Below are 19,414 nucleotides of genomic sequence, written 5' to 3'. Positions count from 1 at the left end.
ACAGCCGCTCGCTCACTTCCCCCCCCCACTTCTTCCTCCCCCCGCTCCCGGAGGGATGGGGAGGAGAATGGGAAGAATGTAACTCCCACGGGTTGAGATAAGAGCAGTCCCGCAACTAAGGTATAACACAGAACCACTACTGCTACCACCAATGATAATAACGATTAGTGAAATAACAAGGGGAGAGGATACAATTGCTCACCACCCGCCGACCGATACCCAGCCCGACCCGAGCAGTGATCTGGGCCTTCCGGGTAACTCCCCTGGTTTATATACTGGGCATGACGTGCTGTGGTATGGAATACCCCTTTGGCTAGTTTGGGTCAGGTGTCCTGTCTCTGCTTCCTCCCGGCTTCCCCTCCTCCCTGGCAAAGCATGAGACTGAGAAAGTCCTTGGTTGGAATAAACATTACTTAGCAACAACTAAAAACATCGGTGTTATCAGCGTTGTTCCCAGGCTGAAAGTTAAAAAACACAGCACTGCACCAGCTACTAAGCAGGAGAAAAATGACTGCTATAGCTGAACCCAGGACAGCCAGCAACTTGGTAAGCAGCAGTATTAAAAATCGGGCTCTAATTTATTGCTTCACATTCCATAAGAAGAGGAAATGGCATCACCTAAATGTGAAATTCCTGATCTGTGATGTGGGTTTATCCATCGCACCAAAAAATGCTACTCGGCACTTCTGAAGAAAGACACTGCAAAAGTGTCTCCTCCAGCAGAGGTTTTTAGTGGTAGCAGCAGTAACAGTCCACAAACACAAGGTCTTGGACACAGCTGTAGGCACTAGCACTTGAGAGCCTCTCAACTGTAAACTAACTGAAACACATGTGGATGTTTGTTGGGTTTTTAGCATAAAAAGTTAAAACCTGAATCAAATGTTGTTCCTGCCCCTAAAACTTTATGTTGCTGTTCGTGGTTTTGTAATCGCTTTTATTCTCTGAAGAGATGCTGCCATACAACGACTGTAAAATTCACACTAAAAAGGCTGATGACAGCTACACGTGAGGGTGCAGGTGGAAGCATGTCCTCCTGAACACTGCGTAGGAGGGTGGGGATGGAAGCATGTTTTCCTTCGACATACACATCTGCTTGTCAACTGACCTGTATTTTTCCCCTCATTTAATTCCTCCAGGGCCACTTCTACCGAGACAGTAACAAATAACCATAGGATCAGATTCCTCACATTCATCTGCCAGTCCTGGGCTTGGTTAAGTGCACTGGGATTTTGTTCAAGGAAATGCCTGGACTTGTAAGCTTGCCAGTTTGTGGAGCAGGTCATTTGCCTGCTCGCTCTTTTCCATAGCCAACAAGCTACCATTTGGCTGTACAAAGGCAGGACAGCAGGGAGACCAAGGTCAAACCTAGCAAAGCGGGAGGCAGCGTGGGTGACAGATGATAAACAGAGAGGAGGCACGCATGGGAGGAGAGTCTGATCCCCTCAGAAGCACGCCAAACTGATTACTATTAAGAAAAACAACTACCGGCTGTCAGATCTCGTGCTCCTTCTAGGTTACGTGCATTTCCCACCTCCCTGTGTATTTCAACTGTAAATCCTCTGGTAAGGAAACTACGTCCTCCTTTGCATTTTCAAAGTTCATGCTGGTTATTGCTGTAAGCTGGAGGATATCAAGAATGCTGTCAAGCACAGAGACTGCAAGAATAAGAACAGATTCCACTTATTTCTCTCAAAATCAGAGCTGTCACGCAGGTGACTCCTAAAAGTTGCTTGCAAACTATTTTTGGATCAAAATGGACTTCTTAAGTACAAATTCCTTTGACCTCATAATTGAAACTGCAACCGAGTTTCTCAAGAGCTTTTCTTTCTCAGCTGAGAGCTACATACCTCTCAGATTTCTGGGATGTATCTGCTTTGTCCGAGGCATTTTCCTCTAATCTCATAGACCACTTTCTTCTCTCAGAAATGGAAAGCACAGCAAGCAGAGAGATGGCAGCTCCATAAACTTGTCAAAGGGGTCAGTTAATCCGTATGCTAAAAAAAAGGGGGAAATGAAAGTTATAAGATGTATGCATTAGTAAGGAAAACAAAGATACCTATCTGCTGCCTTTCATCCTCAAATGGCTACAGAAATTAGCAATGAGCAAGAAATATTTCTGTACCTATACTTTTACAGAGTTCCTGTATCTAAAGAAAACTACATGAGGGTGAAACTCCTTTTGGGATTACTCAGGAAGCATGAGAAAACTAAGACACTTTTCCACATTTGTCAGCTGTTTTCTAGCCAGAAAATGTCTTCCAACAACTCATGTCCCATGCAAATAAATCCAGAAAAACTAAACAAAACTTGACATCAGGCTTTAAGACACAGATCTTCATCTCGGGGTGGGGGGAGAACACAGCAGAGGGCAAACACACATGGCACCAGCAATGATCCACCCTATTAGTAACATCAGCTACCTCCAGGTTTCTCACACAGAGCGTGCCAGTGCAGAAGAACTCCCTATGGGATATCTCTCCCAAAATATCAGTGTACAGCAGAGAATCGCACTGGCTCTTGATCCACCTGCAAGCTGTTGCACAGCAGGCTTCTGCTCTGGCGTGGTCCTGAGTGGCTGCAGCAGCCCCTGCATTTACAGGACTGGATTTACAAGCCCCGATACGGATAAACCCCATGGACCAGGGAATTCTTTTAATAGCCTAATACATGGATCTGGTGATAAATTGGCAGAAACCTACATTTGAATCCCCAAATATATATCTTGCTTTTTTTCAAGATTAAATAACTTTCTCACTTTTCAAATATCCTCATGCTTTGCTTCCAGTTTAAGGAGCACTGTGTTTAGCTTCTGAAATGCTACAGGATGTGAAATCTCACACAGAACTATGGCAAACTGACTTACAGACAACAACTTAGAAAATGACTGGTACAATTTCACTCTTCCAGCTGAACAAAATAACAAATTAACCACTCTTCACTTTTTTTAGAGTAATACTACCACATGTTAACAGATTTACTTTTTTTTTTTGTAAACACGAGAAAGAAATTGAAAAAAACCCAAAACATATCAACTTCACAACTGCCCCTAATATGGACAAGTTGATTAAGGATAGCTACTCTACGGAGGACTGACGTAGAAATTTTAGCATTTGTTAAGTATTAACTTAGGAGGGTTTTGGGGGGTTTAAGACAACCATGTTTTTGTAAAAATGGAATTCAAACCCACATAAAATAGACTACTTGCAACCACCCCTTCAGTCTACACACTGTTGAGGAACATAATCATTAATTTTTAATGTTTCTTTTGTCTGTTGCTGCATAAAAGGACACAAACCGGAGAAGAAACTGACTGCAAATGACACAAAGGAAGGCTGGAAAATGTTACTCTGACTGATGGCTCTTCACTAGGGTGTTACTGCATGTTACAGGAAAAACAAGGAAAAATCCAAAACAGAGCACAGAGCCTGTCAAGCTGTTTTCCCGTACCTCTTTATCTGCAAGGTTAACAGGAAGGTTTAGAAATTAAACAAAACCTGATGCTAACAGGTCCATCTTCCTGGTCTTGGACACAAGCTGGAAATGCAGAGAAGCGGCTGAATTGCTTGGAGGAACCCCACTGAACCCCAGCCCTCTCTTTCCACTGTGTGCTGCCGGGCTGAGGCTTCTAAAGATTCTCATCAACACCAGTGACTTCTTTATGCAAGTTGTTAGAAGCAAGAGTTTGAAATCCCACCCCCCACCCCCCCGGCTATCCTTAAAGCATGAGCACCTCCCGATGCTCCCCTGCAGCACGGATGACATCTTATTTACGCTTTCAAACCACCGATTTCCCCCGCTCACCAGCAAGACTCATTCTTTCGGGGAAACGGATGGCCGTGTGAAAGCCACGGCGGAAACACCGCGCAGGACCCACGCGAAAAGTCATTCCCCTCCTTCGTTTAAACAACAAAAAAAGGGAGAGGGAGAAAAGGGCCCTTGCAAAGGCAGCGGTCACATATATCCCCCTTCTCTCCCCCCCCAAAAAATGCCATTAGGGAGCGGGGCGGGGAGGCAGCAGCCCCCCCGGGGCCCGGAGAGCCGTCGGTATGTGCAAGCAGCGTTGCAAAGGGAAGGGGAAGGGAGAGAGGAAAAAAAACCATGAATGAATAAAGAGGGAGGAGCCTGGGAAAACCCCTCTGCAACGCCGCACCGAACAAAGCGCTGCACACATGCCGGGGGGGGGGGGGGGACGGGGACAGGGGGGGCGGCGCAGCCCGGCGCCCAGCGGGGACGGCGGCGGGGACGGGGGGCAGGAGGAGCGGGCACGGGGCTCCGCGGAACCCCCACCACCCCCCTACCCGGCTGCTAAGCTGGGGGAGCGCACAGACAAGCCCGCCCGGGGCGGGGGGTGCCGCCAGCTCCCCCGGGGACACCGCGGGCGGGCGCAGCTGGGGCGTGGAATCCCCGCGCGTCCCGGAGGTGCCGCGGCGGCCCGGCGGAGCTGGGGGGATCTAGGAGGCGGGGAAGCGGGGCCTGCGGACTCCCCGTCCCCGCCCGCCCCCCCGCTGCCGGCGGAGGACACATTGTGTTGTGGCTGCCGCAGCTCCGCGCAGAGGGGGGCGCCGGCCGCGGACGGACGGACGGAGGGGAAGATGGAAAGGAGGCGGTGGGGAGCGCCCGTCCCGCCCCGCACCCCCCTGCCCGCGGCGCCTCCCGACCCCCCCCTCCCGACCCCCGCGGCGCCCGCTGCAAACCTGGCGGAGGGGCCGGCGCGGCGGCAGCAGCGGCTGATGGCGGCGGCGGGGAGCGCGGCGACCCCTGCGCGGCGGCGGCGGCAGCAGCAGCGGGAGGGAACCGGGGGGGGGGGGGAAGCGGGCGGGAGTGGGGGGGAGCCGGGAGCCTCCTTCACTTGACAACCTCAAACACAAACATGACCCAGCGCCGCCGCCGCGCCCGGGCACACGCACACACACACAGCACCCGGCACCGACACCCACCCCTCCTCCATGCACCGTCCCCCCGGGCCGGCCAAGGCGCCGCCCCCCGGCACGGCCCCCTCCGCAGCCCCCCGCCGCCGCCGCCGCGCCCGCCTCCCGCGCAGACCCCTCCTCCGGCCTTCCCCCCCCTCCCCGCCATGTCCCACACTGGAGCCGACCGGAGCCCCCCCCCCCCCCCGCCATGGCGGGGGGACACGCACAATGCCGGGGGGGCAGTGGGGGGAGCCTCCCCTGACAGGCGGGGCGGGGCGGGGCTGGGGGGGGGGGCCGGCGCATCCTCCGGGCTCCCCTCGGGGGAAGAGACGCGCTCTCGGCCCCGCCCCTCCCCACGGGCGCCCCGGTCACTGGCGGGGGGAGGGGCGCGTGCACGGCGCGGAGGGGGGGCGGGCGGGAGGGGGGGGGCGGGGGGTGTTTTACCTTCTCTCACTTTCTATTGCAGGAAGCGGGGCCGGAGCAGTGACGTCACCGGGTCTCCCGGCCCCGCCCCTTTCCCCGGCCGGGGCGGGAGGGCGGGCGCGGGGGGGAAGAGAGGGAGGGGTCGGGGGAGGGGTCACCGAGGGGGTTTCCTCGCGGCCCGGTGGGGGGGGGGGGGGGCGGAGCAGCGTGAGGCACGACAGCCGCGCGCGGCTCCCCCGCCGACAGCCGCTTGCACCGGTGGGACACCGGTGTCCCAGGACGCCCCCCCCGGCGCCCCCAAAGCCGGCGCCGCCTCGGGAGGGGTTTAGGGGGTCCTTCACCGGGGGGGGTCCTGCGCGGCCTTTCGTCCCCTTGAGGGCAAAAGTTACCGCCGTCCCCCCGCCGCTCGGGGCGCTGCACCGGTGCGCGTCGCGCTCCCCCCTGCCGCGGCCCGGCCCCCGGGGCACCGGCACGGCCGGACGCGCACACACACAGAGGCACACACACAGAGGCGCCCGGAGCCGCGGCTGACGCGGAGATCCCGGAGGTTCCTCCCCGCTGCCCGCCCGGCCGGGCTTCCCCGCGTCCTCACCGCCCGCCCGGTCCGGCCCGGCCCGTCCCGCCGCGCCCCGGCACCGCCGGGGAAACTCACCGCCGCGCCGCGCATCCTGCCGCGGCTAACTTTGCATCGCGGGCGGCAGCGAGCCCCTCCGCCGCTGGAAGTGGGCGGGGGAGGAAATACGAGGAGGAGGCGCGGCGCTCTCCGCCGCGGCGCCCCTTTTTTGGCCCGGGCTCCGGGTTCTGCCGGGGGTGGGGGGAGGCTGGGGCTGAGCCGCTGCCGTGGGGTTTCCTGTGTCAGCTGTGCGTGTGTGCACAGCCCGCATGTGTGACCCGTGCGGGGTCACCCTGCCCAGCCCAGGGCTGCCCCCCCGCCCCGGGAAACGCCGTGCCTCCCTCCCTCTCCTCTCACCGCCAGAAGGCGAAGGGGGGGGGGGGGGTGTGTGTGTGTGTGTTCGGCTCTGGGGAGGGGGACTTCTGCGGTTTAATTCTTTAATCCGAACTCCCTGACGAAAAGGTGTTGGCAGCTCGTGATTGCCGCTCGGGCTTTCCATCGGGGTTTGCGCTTGGAGCCAGCACGTGATGCCTTCAGCAAATAAACCCAATTAAATATTTCTTGCATCACCTCACTATTGCTCTCCCTCCTCCTCCTCCTCCCGTGCCTGTGCTCCCCTGGCAGCCCCTGCGCTCAGCTGTAAGCGCTGTGGCCATGCTACACCCTGCCTTTGTGAGGTCCAGACCAGACCCTGCCTTGGAGAACACGACCGCCGTTTCCAGAGTCTTCCGGCGTTTCATAGGGCCTCCTTTCAAACCACTTTTAACCATGCAGGGTTTTCACAAGACAGACAGGTACTTTCGTCCTCCTTTCACATGGGAGAAACCAAGGCAGGAAGATGCAGAGCAGCTCACTGCAGAGCTGCGGACAGATATGACACTGCTTCGGGCTGAGCTTTTGGCCACAGGCAGTGCCCTGAGCTATTTTTCTTCTTGAGTTCGCTTAAATTATACCCTACATTTATGGCTTACAACAGGGGCAGGTTCTCTGCTCTGGGTAACCTGTCCTGCCTCCTGCCTGGAGGCAACAGAAGTATTCACTGTGCAAGAGGCAAAAGTGTTCAACCTGCCTTCACATTGCAACCCAGCAGTCAGGGTATTCATCACAGAATTAGAGATTTACGAAAGATCAGATCCTCAGAGAGTATCTTCAGGAGAAACATTGCATTCTACTACTCCAGTTAGACAAGAAAATGATTCTTTTGTTTGGATTCTTCCTCCTCTGGCTTTTATATGTAGGGCTCCAACTTACTAAAGAACAGAATTGCCATTAGCCTGAAAGCATCAATCTGAGTACCTACCTGCAGGTGCCCTAAGCTTAAATTAGCATACCAGTTGCAAACCTGAGATAAAGTGATCTCTGAAACTAGGTCTGGACTTCTACTGGTTCTGGTCAGCTCTCCCCTGGAAGTCTATCCTGCTGGTCTCTGCGGTACATGGCATCTGGCTCCTTCTTCTGCCACTCATTCTATGAAAGCTTCAGGCTTTTGTCACCAGAGTCATCAGGGAGAAAGCAGCAGATGTTGGCCCTTCCTCAAGAGATGTCTGAGAAAAAAGAACTCACCGCAGATGCTGCTGGTGCCAGAGGATGTCCTGGGTCACTCATCTCTTTGCAAGGACCTAAGTAAGTTCAAAACAGATGCTCCAATATGCAAGCTGAAATGAAAGACAACAGCAAACTCCTTGGAGCCAGCAGGAAACTGTTCCCCTACTGAAAGTCATCAAACTGCATCCCACCCAGCAGCATGAAAATCCAGCCCTCTCGCGCCATGGATGTGCACAGGAATACAATAGATGCCCTTCCTTTGCAAGCAAGCACGAGTGCCTTTATAAGACCGACTCCGTGAGGTGTCAGAGAGGAGAAAGGGTCCACAGGGAGGCATGGGGCATGCCAGATGGTGCCAGCCAATCTACCCTTGTACATCCTTTGAGTCATCTCAAAGTCAGTTTTGGTCAGAGGACAAAACAAAGAACTGAAAGGCCGGCCCTGTGAGGTTATTCCCATGGCCATCTTATAAAGTGGCCAAAGAAGCATCTGTGAGCTGGCAATGCTCCTCAGCCTGGTCACCTTGAGTGAGCTAAACTGGGGGCCAGCAAGCTGCCTCCAGCCCTGCAAACTCCCCTTGGGCAGGTAGAAAATATACGTCTCAAGGGCTTTCAAAAGGCAGCACACCAGGCTGTTTATCCAGGGCAGACCACTTTGTTTTTTTCCATCTGTTTTTCCATCAGTAAAAAGGAAGTGTGTACCCACTCAGTAAAGTACTTTTCCCAAAGTACTGTGGATGATTGCTAGTAGGAGGCACATAGTAATCTTCTCAAACCTGCAAATTGAGGGAAATTCTGTAAAAGTTTTCAGCGAGATCTAAAATGCCACATCAATATGCACACTGAAAGAAATCTTTCATGGCAGAATTTAGATACATTTAAAATTTCACCTAAGAGGAGCCCTACAGGATACAGATTCCCTTTAAATGACTCTGTGTATATCCGAATGGGGAAGATTATTAAGGCTTTTTTCTTTCTAAAACTCCACTGCATTTTCAGAAGGATACCTATTTTTAAATATCCTCTAGTTTTATGCTCGAAACCTTTATACTCAGAAGCCGGTATTCTGCGATGGCTTACAGGTATTTTACGTATAAATATATACACATACACCCATTAGGCTCTCAAGAAACCATGACACATTAGGTACTTTTAAATAATTCATCGTTAAGCACCCCATGATAAATCTCCTGTTGAACGGTATGTGATTTTGCTAGAATTCTTGGCATATATTGGATGTGAAGCACTGTGGTAAATCTAACTATGCCGAGCATCAAATGTGAAAGTTTTACATTGTACATTACATCCTGACACGCCACCAAGAATCTCTATTATTAAGGCTTCAGGGAATTTTTGAGGGAACTTCTGAAGTTCTCAAAAGAAAAAACAAGACTGAACGCTATTTCCCTATAGAAGTTGAAATTTTCTCAGAGAAGGGAAATTCCATAAGTAGTCTGTGTTGAATTAACATAAAGGTTTCACTCGAAACTGCTGCCTATTAGCTTGTGCTCCGAGGCTCCTCATTCAGTGCTATGCAGATGAAAGCCAGAGGATCTTGGCTTACCTGGTATGAGCTGGTGCTCAGAGTGTTTCCAGGGCTTGCCGCTCCTGTGGTGGGGCTGGAGAGATAGGGCAGCAACCGCTGCTGCAAGGGGAGGTCATTTTCCCCCTTTTCTCCAGCAGTAGCTGTCAGCCCAGATACTCACAGCTCTCCCTTGTCAGCAGTGGCCAGACACTTTTCCTGGAGGCAGGCAAAGACAACAGCAGAAACCTCGCTGCATGTTGCTCCCTGCTACTCTGAGCCAAGACCTGGTCCTGGTTGGGACATTTTGCATGGCAATGTCCTCTATCTCCTCCCCTCGCAGGATAGCCTGAGGGGGGGAGGGAAAAGGAGAGGATGCTTTTATGTTGTCCCATAAGTCAAATCAGTTCGTTCTGGTTTGGAGAAATTGGCATTATATAATGGAAGAATTTTGATCTTACTTTGTACTTGCATACATACGCTGCAGTTATACATACATATATATAGTATAGCATATATACATAGCATATATACACTGTAGTGGTCACTGGTGCAGACCCCTACAGCCAAGTAAAGGTACAAATCTGCCCAGCTTCAGGTTAATCAAGCAATATAAGGCACAATTTACTGACTTCACCCTTTTTCCAGGTATTATTAGCCAGATATTTCAATGAACTTCAGGATTGCTGATGCCATGTCTACTTATTTACACCATGTTCATCTTAATGATATCAGAGTGTCTCAGACAAGAGTGCCTGTGTTTAAGATGCTATACTAAAAACTGTTTTGGTGTGTACTTGTCCTTCTCCCTCCTTGGAAGACCCCCAGCTGCTGTGGTGCTCCCCCAGGGGTAATCACAGGAGAACTTAGCCAGCAACAACTCCTCCAGGCAGGGAAAGCAATCCTCGCCCTACCTAAACCACCACCACAGCCTGACATCAGCCTGCATTCCTCCTAGCACACAAGGCCTTATGCATCTTGTCACAGAACAAGAGATCGAGCAAGAGACCGGCCACAGAGCAAAACACCAGCTAAGGAGAACACCTTCTAGCAAAATGCCTTTGAGGTCTCCTTCAGTACTGCAAGCTCTGGCAAGACCAGTGCCATGCCCACATCACGTGCAGCAGCATCCTTGCAGCAACACATGGTGAGGCCAAGAGCAAGAGGCTCATCCTCAGTACTTTGCAAGCTGGGCACACTCCATGCCTGGCCAAACCTTCAGTGATGGCATGCCAAAGTCTAAGGAGAAGGAAAAAGAAAGAAATTAACACCAGGCTGGTTAAACCAGTGCTGCCTTTTTTCTCTCCAAAAGGCAGTACGCTGTGCCCATGCTGCCGCTGACCTGCGCTGAGCAGGATGAGGAGCAGGCTGGCCCATTGCTATGTGATGAATACCTTGTACTCAGCACACCACACATCTAGCAGGGCTTTGTGGGATGTGGCATTAAACCCTGCTGGGAGGGAGGCAATTGCCCCATGGAATTATGAGATCTGGGATGGAGAATTTGGAAGGAGGCAAAGCCTCCTCTGCAGTTCAGGATGTGGTACTGTTGGGATTCTATTAAAGGGCTGAGCCAGCTCAGACTCCCTTCTCCCTGAGATGGAGCTCACCCAAGGCCCTGAGCAGAGTCTTGTGTCCAAACACAAGGCAAGTTTGAGCCTGGGCCGGTGCTCTGAAGTTAGTATACATGTAGCCATGAAAAGCAAGTCCCAGAGCTTTCAGAAAACTGCTTCTGTCTTCCCAGAAAGAACTTTCTCTCTGTAGGTCAGTAGGGTCTGTACTTTCACAGACCTTTCCCTCCTTTTCACCCATGTATTGTTATTTGAGCTAGACAGGTTTCTTGTCATCTCTGAACTTTTTCATGAAGTTGCTCATAGTTTCCACTGCATCTCCCCTTTACCTCAGCTCACCAGTTTGCTCTGATCTATCTTTCTCAGTAGCTCTAGGTTCTGAACTGTTCATTTAAATATGGTGTGGTTTGCCAGCTTTTTTTGCTAAGCCTTTTATCTGTTAAAGAAACAGAAGATACATACGCACTCAACACAAGTGCACCTTGCCAAGATGCTTTCAGTGGTATGCTTTTTCTATAGATTTGACCATAAACATTTCAACATACCTGAATGATTAAAAAGCATTTCATCCCATGCCTTCTTTCCCAAGTATTTTTGCCATTCAATGGCACTCTAGTGTTGTGTTTGCTACAGACATGTATGGGAGAGGTCTTTTAAACATTATATTCTGAGCACATTAAGTTAGCTTTGTAGCTCAAAGGTTGCAGGGTTAAAAGGAAATAAACAAAATATTATCTTCTCTGGATTTTTTTTCCTTGCTTCCTTCCCAGTACAGATGCAAATATAAGAAATCTACAAGGAGGAAAAAAAAAAAAAAATCTCCATTCTATTGAAAAAATCTCAAGTTAAAGCTTATTTGATTATCAAAATATTTACTTTGCCAGGCATAGATCAACAACAAAGCTTTAAGTTCCTTTAGCCTTGTTCCCCTGACTTATGAAGTGGCATTCAAATAATATAGGAAGTATTTGCAGCGGTGCATCACAAGCCAGACGTATAGCACCTTTTGCTAGTTGTGCTATTTCTATCATTTAAAGATATTCAGTCCTCCTTAAATCCAAATGGCTACAACAATAACTAAACATAAGCTTTGAATGATCTTGGTGCCTTTCTGTCCATAATCCTGCTATGTAATTTCCCTGTTTGTGGGGTCTCCTGAAAAATCATTTCCTCTGGCTGTGGCCAGTGATTTTTTAAATATTTTTAAGCTAAGGCTAACAAGTGTCAGGCTCCCACGCTGAGGAGTGCAGAAAATTTTCAGAACGTGTTTAGCAAATGAATACGAGTTGAAAACACAGGACTTGCAGCTGTCCCAAAATTTCACAAGGCTAACACTGTAAGAGCCATGGATCTCATTTTCCAAAATCCTATCACAGCAGCATGACTATGCCCATTTTCACACACTGATAAACAACTACCCGTGTAGCATACAAGACAGAGAAAAATAAGGCGTAGGAGAGTGACAGTGATATGACTTAGAGACCTGGTTCAAGGCTGACTGCTTACTGCAGCAGGGAGAGAAATATTTTGGGTTTGTTTTTTCATGGATTAGGCAGTCCAGAGAGCTGACATCCAGCTCTGTTTCCCACCCGGCCAGGCTGCTGCTCCAGTGTGGCTCAGCAGCCTCTGCTTGTGCTTCTTCAGGTCCAGCTGCACCTTGCACCCCTTCCAGAAAGTTGTGCCCTGGGCTTGTCACATCCCCGTTGGAGCCTTTTTTCACCAAGATGACATTTCACAACTGACTCTCCTATTTAAAAACTAATGTCTTGAAAGGCAACATCAAAACGTGCTCTAGGTTGCAACACCACGCTGTTTATCTGTTGGCTTAAGAAGTGGTACAACAGAAAAAGCACACTTTATTACCTTCAGAGGTGAATTGTTCCCCAGCCCTGTCTTCACAGCAAGTGTTAAGACCTTTTCTAGGTCACAGAAATATGACATACATCTTATTTTGATCAAACTGTGGAACAGCCATAATGATGAATTAAATGTTTGTACATTTGTGGAGAGGAGAATCTGATGCTGACGCACAGTTAAGCTTGCAGATAAGCTCGTGGCAACACAAGGAAAAGCAAAAATTAAGACACTGGATCCTCCACTGGCTTAAATCAGCATAGTTCCTCTAAGATACATGAATTTTATTTTTGCCATAGAAATCCTACTGGAGTGGCTGGCCAGCCTGTAAAACCCCCAACATGGCATGCATTCACTTCTTAAAAATACCAAGTGTGTCAGGGGTGACAAAAGTCCAGGTGGATACCTGACCAGAAGAAATCCAGCATGGAAGCCAGGCCACCTGAGACAAAAAGACCCAGCCATGTGAAGTGGATGCTGGGCACGGATAGGAGAGGAGCTTGGAAAGAACAGCTCAGCTCCCCAAAGGCTTCAGGCACCAGAGTGCAGAGATGGGGAAGAGTATGTAGCACAGCTGTGAATCACTCTCTAGAGAGGCATTTCCCTTGTGGAGTAATTTTTCCTGTGCGGATCTTCAGGAAAGAATTTGCATGTCTGCTAAGCCCCACTAGTGCACTCCCAGAAAGCCAGAGTGTATGCTTAAGGGCTTCTTGTATCAAATCTTACAGGCATCATTTGAGCATGCGAGTTATCCCCTTGGCTTAGTGGAACCACTCATGCCTAGAGTTCCTGATGATCTTACTGTAGCCTCTGCAGTAAAATTCAAATGGAAAAAGAAAGTGAATGTTACTGAATATAGAAAAAGTTCGTAGAGAATTGAAACATAGCTGAACCCCTCCTCCCTGCATCTAAGGCTTCACTTTGTGTATCTGATCCTGTGAACAGCTTGCACAAGGCACAGAGATCAACAGGGCTGACAAACCACAGGTTGTGCTTTTTGTCAAGTCAGAGGCATTGTCTGCATAAATTCAAAGCCAGTTCTGCAATGCTCCACCATGCATGATGTTATTATCAAGACTGTAGTGCCATTCTGGTGTAACGCTTTAGAGATCCTTCTCTGGTAAAAAAACACAACTGTGCATTACTTTTGTTGTCTCTTAAATAGAAATACACGAAGCTGTAGAAAACATTCTAATTACATTTAAAAACCAATCACATTAAAACCAAAGCTGATGCCAAGAACATTTTAATCACACAAACCAAGAGATGCAGAAACACTTTACTGCTATGGACTGTGGAATGAAGAAAGCATGATAATTTCAGCCTGGTTTATGGAGGCTAAACTCATGGTACCCACTTTCGTATCTCCCCTTTTTCCTGCAAGCTGCCTATAAGCTTTTCCCTTTTTAAAATATCCTTTCCACTCACAGACACTTTTTAATCAGTCCTTCATTCCTTACTTCATTCCCAGTTGTGATTTACTGTTGTGTTTTACCTCTTTACCCAGTTGCTCTCCACACCACTCCTCTCCCAACTTCAAAACAAGCACCTTTTCCCTACCCAGGTTGCATGAAGAGACATTATATATTTCATCTTATTTTCCCCAATCTGGATGCATCTTTTGAGAAGTTGCAAGTTAGGAAAGGAAGGACTGATGCTTCCTTCACTCCTCTATCATCCTTCCCCTTGCCCAACTCTTTGGTGTACACCTCTTAAGCAGCTCCCAACACGAACACAGAGAGGACATGCAGGTGTAAATGGCTGCTCCTAATTGTGACCTGTTGCCCAGTCCTGTTACTACTGAGACCAAAACCATTCCTTGATGTTGTGGAGTTGACAGGATGCAGTGACAGACAGTGACCAGAAGCTGATTCTGGAAACTTACTGCAGAAATACCATCTACTGAAAAGTCCCAGTCCTCTTGACTCATAAAATGCAAGTGCATTGGTCTGACGGATAAGAAACAGCAAGTATGACCTGAACACTAAGTGCCAGAAACACTGGCACATGAACCACATCAGTACACATTTCTTACCTAGATAAGCAATGCTTTGCAGGCTCAAGCCAGTGAGTGAAACACTGAATAGAGGATTATCTTCATTTGTGGGCAAAGTTCTCTAGCCAAATCTGAACCACAGATCTTTGCATCTGGAAATAAAAGCATTATCTAGATTTTCTCCTGTATTGGAGGTATTATAGCAATGCTGCCAGAGACTTCTGTTCCTTACCTCTGCCTTCTGTTGCTACTTTCCTGCCTTCAGGGGAAGAGGAGCTAGTTAGAGGCAGCTCCTTCTTCATTACACAAAAAGGCGACTTCAGTTACGGTGCTTCTGTGGAACAGACAGGAGTCACCATCTTCTGCCACTTTGGTAGTGATGGCTATGCTAGCTCACCTCTACACACTTGCATAATATGCTTGAAGAGAATGTCAGAGAGCAGCAAGAGCAGGTCTGTTCTTCAAGGGATTGGAAGCCAGAAGCTAAGGTGATCCCATAGCCTGCTCCACAGCGCCAAATGAGCCAAGCAGGGCAGGCCTAGAGGTGGTGGCCAGGTCCAGTCAAGAGTCCAGACCATAGTGCAAAGCATAGCGACAGGACAGGTCAAACTAGGAAAACATTTCCTAGGTCAGGTCCAGAGACATCCAGGTAGGGCCATGGTGACAAGACTAGAGCCAGATTCAAGCTAGGAAACCAGCCTAGGCACCAGTCTCCGCAGAAAATCACTCCATAGCCAGCCCTAGCCAGGCTAAGCTGAAGACCAACCTATCTCCAAAGAGCTCAGCCAGGGGTTGGTGGTCTCCAGCTGTACTTAAAATGGTTTCTGGGCCCTTTTTAAGGTGGGTGGAGGTCCCAGGTGAGGTTGGTCAGGTCCATTAAGGACTGTTACAGTTCTCAGGGCTCTGATGGAGAGAAGGAGCAAAAGAAATTGCAGAACATACTTGTGTATATATAACGCACACACGTATGTGTCTGTAGATATAGTGTGCATATGTCACCATGTTAATATTCTGTTTCTTAAGCCCTCTCTCTTCATTTCCAAGCATGTGGCTTATGATTTTAGATCCTCTAAGGCTTGGAATAGACCTTAACTCTAAGAAGGTGTCTGATGCTACACAGCAAGCAAAAGATTAAGAAGTTAAAGAAAGCCGCAGCTGCAATAAAGGGAGTGAAAGTACTTCTAAATAAAACCTAAAAGCTGCAAATAATATGGCCTGCATTCAAGTTTACATCCAGGCTTCTTTAAAATCTCTTCAAGGACTTGTTAGTTTGCTTGGCTACAAATCACTATAAATTTTGGAAATAATTCTTCTGCACTTCCTACATCCTTCCTACATCCTTTCTTTTTATTTGCATTACTGCTTTCTACTCCCACTACTACCTGTTATGCTCACTTTTTAGGCTATTTTCCCCAAATTGATTCTGCCTTTGATCTTTCCATTCCACAAGGGTAACCTTTCCAAGCTGCTTTTTATTATTTGTGGCAACTGATCCTTCCTAAGTTGATTTTTAACTGAAAGATTAATTCGCATGCTGTTTGCCTTCTCTTTGCTCTCACTAGTGAGTGTCTGGCCCCAGGCTGGACCTCACACTGAATCCTGAAATAGCCAGAGGTTTGAAAAAGAAAGGTCGTTCCCAGGGCTCACCCTTGCCATTGGTTGGGCTGTTGCAAGCAGTGTGCAGGCAAACATGCATGCACACACACAGGATCAGGCTTGCAACTGTTGGGTTTCCTGAGACAAGGTTATATTCTAATTACCCTGCAGTAAGACATTTCATTTTTCTGCTGAAAAAAAAAGTATATGAAATATAAAACAATTATTCTTATGAGTAACTTCCTTTACCTCATGTCCCAGTTTAATTTGGTTTTCTCTGTATTTACAGTTTGGTTTTATGCCATAATTACTCCTGGCCAAATAATCTGAAACAATTTTTAAAACATTTAATTTTGCAAATGTTCCCATACAAATGCAAATCCTTTAATAGAGTTCAGATATTACATTTACTCTTCTCTCTTCGTTGCAAATTTGTGTAATTAGATTTTAATTTAGTTTATGTTGGAATTTTTAATATTTAATAACTCATCCATGTGCTAGCATCACCTCCAATGGTCTAGGTTGAAGTCTGCTGGATTTCAAGGCTGCGGATAAACATCCTCTACTTGCTATACTTTGTCAGCTATGATTGAGTGCATTAGTGTCGGACATGGAGTTCACAGCTTCTTTTTGCTAGCAGAAGGGGTTGTATGGACACTCCCTGAGCTGCTGCACTGCATGTGGGCTAGTCCAGACCACCTTATATAGCGGTTTAAGTTAACTGAGTTAATTCTGTAGAGAAGAAAATGGTGTATGTACTGACTCAACTAAAACCTGGAAAGCAAGAATGCTGCAAAAGTTGTGCTAAGCTTTGAAAAGAGAGATGGGGGTGACAGGGAAGAATGATGCATGGTACTGCATGTGAGCACTGTGGGACACCACACAGGGCAGTTCCCTCAGGGTTGTTCTGGAAAACACAGGTGTGGAGCCAGGATATGGCAAACCCTCCCAGATTGTACAGATGACTCAACAGAACTTCAAAGCCATCTATACGGAAATGTTATTCAAGGGTGATTCATGGCTACTGGCAGGAGGGGATTATCCAGGGAGAGGACAAGGGCAGTTTCATTTTCCAAAACGGCTTCAGAGAAAATTAATTGTATTCACACTGAGCTCCAATCACTGTGAATGGCCATCGTACTCTGATCTGTAGAGACTGGTGGCTGCGTAGCATGTCTTAATGGAGGAGGTCTGGAATACTTTAGAAATAACAGAGCAGGAGCGCTCTCACACACTGGAGAGATGCAGCGAGTGCTCCTCTTTACACTGTATGAGCGTGGCCGTATCAGGAGAGAAGCCTCACATCTGAGAAACTAAAGATGAGGAGAGCGGAAAAAGAAAAGCTTGATGGAAAGAGCACCACACATGCAAGTTTGTGTCCAGGCAGCTTCTTGCACCCTTTTCCATCTCTGTAGTTGCATAGGGGCTGCCAGGATCCAGCCTTCAATAAAAGGCATCTGTTTCTGAAGTGAAAACCGGCACTTAGTTGCTAACAGCACACAGTAACTCTACACATCAGTGCAGAGCAGGAAATGAAAAACGCCTTTTCCAACTATGTTATAATGGCAATTTTAGGTAGATGGAACATTAGCAGTGGATGCCAAGCTGGAAGCTGGCCACCCTGTTGGCTTTTCAGCAGCAGCTTTAGTCTTTGGAAGCTTTTCACAGGCTGACAATGCTTCAGAAGAGTCTACTTTTGTCTGGGATTACAAAAATCAATTGCATCACTTGTACATAGCATAAATGGTTACCAAGAGGGTAGCCCCTTTAACCAACTGCCATTTGTTAGAGGTTATCACATCCAGTGTGCCACAGGAAGCTTTCTCCAGCTTTATGGCACTGTTTATGAGGAGACCATTTCCATTTTTAAACTCGGTTTTTCTCTTTCAAAGAAGAACAGATTATTTTTCTCCCAACAAGCAAAACTAGTTCCCTCAGGGAAGGCTCAGGTGCTGGTAAAGTGTCCTAGGTCCTCTTGGTCTTGTAAGCCATTTCAAGTCCTGCAGACAACACCTGTGTCACTGCAGTGCTGCACATCTTCTTGTCTTTTAAACTTCTGTAAAATGGATCTTGAGCTGTAACTACCTTTCAAACCTTCTTTTAGTGCAGAAAAAACATAGAATTTTTGGAAATTATAGTTCTGCCAAATGTTAAATCTCCTTTCAGGCAGTAAATCCTTCTCAATCAAAACAGAAGCATTTTATGTATGAGTATCACTGAAGGAACACCACAGAAGAAGGGCAGGTTTCCCAGCTCAGCCCATATATCTGCTCTGCAGCCTTTTGGAATAACAGAGGCAACACAAAATGTCCTGAAAGCCATCTGGCTTCACCCTGGGGTGGTTCCCTAACTTGCTATCATGAAGTTAGCAGAATACCTTATATATCCTTATATCTTCTCAAAGAATGGCATATGGATTAAGGCTTGGACATCACCATCCCTCATCATTGATGTTTGGTTGCAGCACTCAGCCTATTTGCTTCTCCTTTCAAACTATTCTTGGGGCCACCAGCAGTTGGCACAAATCAAAGAAACGTTTAGTCTCCAATTTAAGTTAGGAAACTGGTTTTGAACACTGCTGGCCTAAGATTCAGAGTATGAGCATGGCTTAAGAAAACACATTTCCCTTTTCTCTCTCTCAAGAGATACAAGATGCCTTGTATCTGTTGCAGAAACTTGGGACACACTACTTAGCAACTCCATGGTGAATCAGACATGTTACACAATGGTTTGATTAAAGGAAGCATTCCTCTTCAACTGAGACACAGTTATATCATGGTTCTGCACAGAAAGCTTTCCAAACTATCATTCATCCAACAGTCCAGAGCAGCTGTTAATATTTAAGGAGCACCAGAAGTTACTAAGAGTCTCTAAAATACCTATGGGATTTAAATATTCCCTGTGAGGTCCACTTGATAGACTCACTATGATTTTGTCTGTGCCATAGGACTGATTCATCTGCCCCTTGAGTATTTCCTAGTGCATGACAAAGAAAAGGTAGCAAAAATATAGTTTTCCTGTGGAAAGTCATATATATATGTAATACACATACTTTATGTAACATGTGTTTCCATATGTACTTATACACAAAAGTATGCTCAGAAAACACCATTCAGGCTGTAAAGTTCACCCTCGGTAGTTAGGTAAAACCACAAGAGAAGTTATCCATGCAGCATGAGTTTAGTCCTGTGTAGTTATTACTGGAGTCCAGTGTCGTGATCCTGTGCTCTCGGTGAAGGCCACCCCATGCACTGCATGTTGCTGAGGGTGGGACTCCAGTGAAGCATGGTCAGTCATGTTTTGAGCACAGCTCAACCCGAGCAGGGGTCTTATGCCCTGGCCCTACCACCAGCTACTCATCACCTCTTCTCTGCCAGGCATATAA

At 48.0% G+C, this 19,414-nt stretch overlaps 1 protein-coding gene across 4 annotated transcripts in view; it reads right to left on the bottom strand.

Annotated features, from left to right (window-relative positions):
- The window catches only part of HIVEP1 (HIVEP zinc finger 1), a 135,789-nt gene extending 129,593 nt beyond the window's left edge, over positions 1-6,196 (bottom strand). Inside the window, exons 1-3 of one of the 4 annotated variants that reach the window (XM_030487831.1) lie at positions 4,695-4,710; positions 3,802-3,893; positions 1,848-1,994 (exon numbers count right to left, since the gene is read on the bottom strand). In XM_030487831.1, the coding sequence (XP_030343691.1) occupies positions 1,848-1,887 (40 nt within the window). In that variant the 5' untranslated portion in view covers positions 1,888-1,994; positions 3,802-3,893; positions 4,695-4,710. Of the gene's footprint in view, positions 1-1,847; positions 1,995-3,801; positions 3,894-4,694; positions 5,001-5,354; positions 5,399-5,985 lie in introns of those variants that run through there. The other 3 variants (XM_030487749.1, XM_030488013.1, XM_030487921.1) reach the window with 3 other exon arrangements.
- Between the last annotated feature and the right edge of the window lie 13,218 nt (positions 6,197-19,414).

Source organism: Strigops habroptila, chromosome 1, assembly GCF_004027225.2.
Source record: "Strigops habroptila isolate Jane chromosome 1, bStrHab1.2.pri, whole genome shotgun sequence".
NCBI classification, from domain to species: Eukaryota; Metazoa; Chordata; class Aves; order Psittaciformes; family Psittacidae; genus Strigops; species Strigops habroptila.
Note: the sequence above shows the minus strand (reverse complement) of the source record. Positions and strands in the feature narration are given on the sequence as shown.